The sequence below is a fragment of the Harmonia axyridis genome, chromosome 1, assembly GCF_914767665.1.
Source record: "Harmonia axyridis chromosome 1, icHarAxyr1.1, whole genome shotgun sequence".
Taxonomy (NCBI): domain Eukaryota; kingdom Metazoa; phylum Arthropoda; class Insecta; order Coleoptera; family Coccinellidae; genus Harmonia; species Harmonia axyridis.
In genome coordinates, this window is record NC_059501.1 from 78,133,448 (window position 1) to 78,139,996 (window position 6,549).

At 35.3% G+C, this 6,549-nt stretch overlaps 1 protein-coding gene across 1 annotated transcript in view; it reads right to left on the bottom strand.

The window, feature by feature from the left end:
* LOC123680036 (nephrin-like) overlaps window positions 1–4,547 on the bottom strand; it is a 410,663-nt gene extending 406,116 nt beyond the window's left edge. The window contains exon 1 of the mRNA XM_045617684.1: window positions 4,135–4,547. Within this exon, the coding sequence (XP_045473640.1) occupies window positions 4,135–4,243 (109 nt within the window). The 5' untranslated portion in view covers window positions 4,244–4,547. The remainder of the gene's footprint in view (window positions 1–4,134) is intronic.
* Between the last annotated feature and the right edge of the window lie 2,002 nt (window positions 4,548–6,549).

Below are 6,549 nucleotides of genomic sequence, written 5' to 3' on the forward strand. Positions count from 1 at the left end.
ATCTTAAATAACAAGCGAGAAACCTGGCTGTCTCACCCAAAATGGGATGCACTGTACATTTCAAACCTGCAAAATAAACAGATAAACAACACAACAAGACAACACAATTTCCGAGAGCATACATACGTTCAAGGAAAACGTGCCTGATTGAAAGGGAAAAACCATAACAAACGAAAAAAAAAAGAGATCAAATTCAACCTAGCGGAGAAAACCCAATTTCAACAGAATTCACATACGAGCAAATACCGAAATCTCGTCGGAAATCTAAAATCCAAACAGCTCTCGAATTCTCTCTAAACCTCTAATTTATACGCGTGCTGGCCTTTCATTTAATTTCATTTAGCTCACACAATTAGTGAAATATAAGTCGTTCTCTTTATTCCGTCCTTCGTTGTGGAGAATTTTAATAAAGCGAGATACTTAGGCGAGCTCAGGAAAAGATCCTTCCTGCTTCTGTATCAATTTAACTGTTTGAGAACGCCTTTCGAATGAGGTTTCTTGGTTGAATATTTTTACGCAAGAGGCTCAAAGAGAAACTTCACACTAAACAATATAAATATAAGTAATTTATTTTTCTGCAGGCCTCAAAAGGAAGACATTAGCCGTTACTAGAAATTTCAAGTGAATTTTTTATTGCGTTATGAGTGAGCATAAATCTCTTTGCTAACTAGAGATGAGAGTCAGCTACTAATTTTCCCTTTTATTAGGGGCTGTTATCACCTAGGTTATCACCTACATAATCTTATTGAATGACGTCAGGTTATGTTGTTGAAACTAAATATTTTCTCAAAAATCTTCATGAATTAATAAATACGCTAAATCATTTGCTGGTGACGGTGATCGAAAACCTACTTTCCTAACTATCGAAAATTTCAACATAACTATCTTGAAGTCTATTCATCCGTTGTCGTGAAGTTTGAGGCACTCTCAGGTTGAAGAATTCAACCTTGAGAAGACAAAACATTTTCATGGATTCTCACCAATTTTCACACAGCGAAGTACAAGTCATGAACATTTAAATAATGTCAACTTGATAAAGTTCTGAATATCCACACATAAACAAAATATTCGCTTAAAAAATATATAGCTTGGTTATATTTGAACTGATTCTTCTAATCCAATAATTACCTCACAGAAGCTCAAATCAGGCTTATCAGAATTAGTTTATAGTTAGTGTAGTTAGTAACCTGGTTTAAAAATAAGTTAGTTGTTTGGATCAGTGAGTGAGTAGGTTAATTAATAAATCAACATAGTGAATTCGTTATTCAGATTATTGACCAATTTGAAAAGAAATAGCTCAATCAGTTAGTAGGTTATTATATGGTTATTACGTTAAGTTAGTTAGCTTGAGTATTTATCTCAACATAGCGAGACTTTTCTAAGCCTCTATGAAATATCACTGGATCTCAACCTGATTCATTAAAGAAAAATCGGTGAATTTGTTGGAAAGTAAGCTAGTTGTATGAATTTTTAAGTTAGTTAGTCAATTAGTTGAATGAATGAAAAAGCGAATTATCATGAAGTGAGCCTGTAGTATATGGCGATTATCATGAATGGCTGAAAGTTTTTTCAAATGCTGACGTAAAAATCCCGTGGACATGAAAATGGTTAACCCAGCTCTCAAGTTCACATAGTTATTTTCTGAGTCAGGTTAGTGTTTCAGTGAGTAAATCGGTTAATTTGTTAGTAAGACATAATTCAATCCAATAGTTACTGCATATTACAAAACGGAGAAAAATTTGACACTTTCATGCATGAGTTTCAGGCATCTATGAGACCTCCAACAAATATATATCTGGGATAGATAGTTACTGAATTAATCGCTAAGTGCCGTAGATAGAATATCAGTCCATTGAATTAGTAAATGACTACAATAATAAATTTTTGTTAAATAGTTAGTACATTAATTTACATTAGTTATTTTGTTAATGACCAGGTTAATCGTTCAATAGGTTATTATATACTTATTCAATTCAGGTAGTTAGTTGAGTTAGTTTTGTAGTTAGTTGAGTTAGTTTTGTACCGCTGAGTTTTAAATTATTATAAGTTGTTTTGCTTCAATATAACCTATTTAAGTCAATATTTTGAACTCTTCAATCCACAGTACAATTACTGTAAATATATCTCGTTTTAATTGAAATTTATTCTTTCCTTCAAATATATTAAATTTTTATTAAGTAAAGACATAATCGATCACGTATAGTAGAACCTCATTTATCTGCCGCACTGACCATTCAAACGGCCATTAGGATACAATATATTCCACCCATCAGGTTCAATTTCCGAATACAATTTCCTTTACATCAAGGTATCTTATATTCAGTAAATTATATTTCATGCACATGTTGAATTCCATCGTTCCTTATTCCATATTCTGAGATCAGATACAAATTTTGGTAGCCTGACTTTGGATTTACAGAAATGTTTTTGTTGAACTACAAGGATCCATGTCGGATAGCAGAAAGTCTTTGTTACAACATTCATATATAAATACCCTATCGACAACCAAATTTCTAAAGGTAAAAACGTAAAAATATTATCCTTTCAATACCCCATGCCAGTTCCAAAATCAAATCTTTCATGTGGATTAGGCTCTCATAAAAGTTATTACTGAAAAGAGACTTTTGTATAGATATTCAAATATACAAAAGTCGATGAAGCTATTTGAATTGGTATATTCGAACATTTTTACTAAGACAGGATGGAACTCGAAAGAAGAAGAAGTTACCATTTCAATTCGATCTGATATTATTCCTTGAGAAGCATTTTTTATACCCTATGAATCTTCAACATTATCAAGTACACATTTAGACACATCTGACGATGCCTACCCCAGATGTAGGCAGAACATCAGGTGAAAACCAACTGGATCACTATTAAGAAGTGTTGAATTTTATAACTATGATTAACAAATCTGCTGTGAGACCTTTAGCATCACATGATGTTTAGTTGATGAATGTCTATTTGAAAAGAATTGAATACAGGAAAGGAAACGCAAAGGACAGAAGAACTGGAGAATGAAGAAATACAAGTACCCAAGAATATTTTGAAAAGGAATTATTGAAAAATTGCAAAAAGTTTATAAAATTGAAAAGACTAAAAGTAGTTAGTTAAGTATATGTTCATGATATAAACTACAGAAGTTGTAAATTATAGCTTCTCTGCAAAAACCCTTCGACCGATTCTTACATATGACTCAGAGTGCCAGAACTTCAAATATAGATGCAGAAAACGAACCAATACCATTTGAGGCAAGTTTTGAGTGAAACATATGATCATAATGGAAAACAGCAATGAAGGCATAGCCATAGGATTAGGTATATCACAACAGGAACACAAAGACGTTGTAACAGTTATGTAGAATTGATCATCTTCCTAATAAGATCTGTAGGTAGTTTTATGAAAAACGAAGAATTCAAGTTGAATAATATTTCAGTAAGGTTCATGGGTAAAAGGAGTAAATGATTCGCCGAGGATCTACAAATCTAGGATTTCCATTGCTCCTATGTTCTTTTAAATTGTATTTCCTAGAGCTCCTCACAAAACTTTTTGGGTAGAATTTTGCCAAGATATGCTTAAGGTTTCAACCAAAACTCCTAAGCGGAAAGGGGCACCTTCTCAAATCCGATATTTCTTGAAGTAAAAAATTATTCGATCCAAAAAAAATGATAAAATTCACCGCTCAGAGGGCGATAATAATAGGTACAACCTGATTTTTTCTATCTCAATTCCATTGAGTGGGCTAGAACCATGAATTATTCCATTCGATATGAAAAATATATGGGAGGCAGAGAAACTTGAAAGAAAACCTTATTGAAGAACCCAAAAGGAGAAAAATGTTTTAAACAGAGGACCATTCATTAGAGCAAGACTTATGGAGGTCAATTGGTAATGGGTGGCTCTACATCAACTATAGGATCAATGTAAAAGCCTTCACCAATTGAGTATAATCTGAAATACAAAAACCGAAAAAGAAAAACTTTATATGTGGTTAATCCTTCACGAAGACTTTGGGGCAAATAAGCTTATTTTCATCGTTTCTGCAGTATACCCCATGATTTATTCAAGCATCAAAAATACTCGAAAAAAAAACACAAAAAGGCGCCACACCAAACTACCCTAAAAAAAAATCACCTGTTTCAGTCTCCTCATCCATCCCGTCCTGTGCAACCACACGCTGCCACATCGCAACAATAATGAACCAAACCACCGGTCTCATCTCACAGCATCTCCACTTAAACATGTCACTTGGAAAAATCGAAAAAAAAATCCGTTTTGGCGAAAAAATCGGTCGGACGCGTATATACCGTCAGACGTATATATCGAATATAGACGCAGCGCGCGAACTTTTTCGAATCCGGGGTACGGAGTGACGGATCAGGCGGTGGTGCGAGCGCGTCTCGTTTCACCCCTCGAGCTGCTAGCCTGCGATACTGACGCCAGGCGTGCGGCCACTAAGGGGAGGCAACCCCGAGAGCTAGATCGCGCGGGCGCCCGCCAACTCGGACGATATCCTTCCTCACCTGAAGAGTTCACCTCGGCCGGCTGGATGGAGAGTCGATGGGTATTTTAGGAATCGCCGTGTAAAAATAAGTTGAGGGAGAGATGGATCGGGATCCGGTGGCAGGTGGATGAGGAGGATCGTGTGGTTTTTTGGATTGTAGAATGGAAAGATTTGTTGAGAGTTGGTGGGGAAATCGTAGGTGTTAAGGCAGTCGATTATCTTCATCAAATATTTTGTATTACTTCAGTTTATTTATTATTTTTTTGAGTGCTCTTTCTATGAACTTCTAATTTCTTCTTGTTCTTTTTCTTCCTCTTTTGTTTAAGTCGTAACCTGTTCTTTTTACGGCGTTTCTGTTGAAATGCAGACCTAGCTTTGCAACCATATTTTTTCTTTCCACGTCTCTTTCTCCGATTGGTTTTCGATCTCAGGATATTCTACTTTGCTAGTTTCCAGTCTGTGCTGGCATATGGAATTATTTTTTGGGGCAGTTCGTCTGGTGCTGATGAAATTTTTCTCATTCAGAAAAGAGTGATGAGAATAATGAGTAGGTTGGGCTTTCGTGGGTCCTGTCGCGGAGTTTTCAGATCCAATTGAATCCAAACCGTCTTTGGTCTTTATATTTATCGCCTATTTATCTTTCTTTTTTATTATTTTGATATTCGACAAAAAAAACGACTATATTTCAGGAGAAATTGATGGATGTTTATTTAATTGTGAAGAGAAAGGTATGACCATAACGATGGGAAAATTGTCTTATTGTGTCTTATTTTTTCCATGAAAATTTCCAGGACCAATTCACACATTTGTGTCCTCGACTACTCAATGAATTTCATCTTTCAACACTTGCATCGATAGTGAAGCATTAGGATAGATCTTATATTCCTAGAGACTTCCAAGGAAACCAATATAAAGGTGTTAAATCAGAAGATCTCGGTGGCCAATTGTGATCTCCGAGAAATCACACGGCCAGGAAACCTTTGTTGCAACATTGCTTATGCTTATGTTTTGTTGTTTGTGTGGCGCCATCTTGATCGAAGCGATCATTGCTTGGTAGCAAAATTCATTCACCGTAACAGTTGAACCAACCTTATTTTCGAATGAGTAAGTTCCAATTACACCACCAGCCCACCAAGCAGTGAGACGTTGAGGATGGATAGATTTCGGATCTTCCAACCAACAATTCTGGTTATTAACGTAGCCTTCCAGGTGAGGATAATTTTTCGATGAAAATCTGCATCACTTTGATGCATTTCCAGGATCCAATCAGCGAAGATTCGACAATGCTATAGTGATCGACTGGCTAGAGTTCTTAAGAAGACTTGAAGACTTAAGAACCAAATCTATGCAAACTACGGTGTAATGTTGTTTGTGGAGTACCAAATTCCTGAGATTGAGGAAGAATCGAAAAATCTGCGTTTTTGTGAACACTACATGACGCAGCTTGAATATTTTCAGTTGGTCTTGATTGACGCACACTATTTTGATTTTTAACATCACTAACTTGTCCCAACAGCTCAAATTTTACCACCAGTTTCAATATTGCCGGCTGATAAGGTGCTTTCGACGACCCAATAGGACTTTAGTTTTGCAAACTGTGACCGCAATTTAACCATTTTTGTAGTGAACTCTAACAAGTTAAATGAGTTGTTAAAGAGTGTATTGTTGCAGTTCTTGTCTTTTTCTAGTTTTTACTTGGTAATCGTCAAGATTGCAGCTCAAAAGTAACACCAGCTTAGATAGCAGACTCTGCAATATAAAAGCTTTTACTGAAAAAACCTTCATTTTCCAAATTATTCTCAGTTTGTTTCCCAGATGAAACTATAGTATAAGAAATATAGTAAGATCGCAACAGCACTTGAAAGTTCTATAAAAACGGCGTGAGGAATGAAAAATTGATTCATATGAAATTTATAGTCTTTGACAAGAAAAACTTAAGATACTTGAAAATCAGTGAAAATAAATACTCATTTGTCTTCAGAGCAGAGTAACTTATTTGGCTGAACCTTTTTTGCCGTTTTTATATTTATGAGGCAAGTATTTGA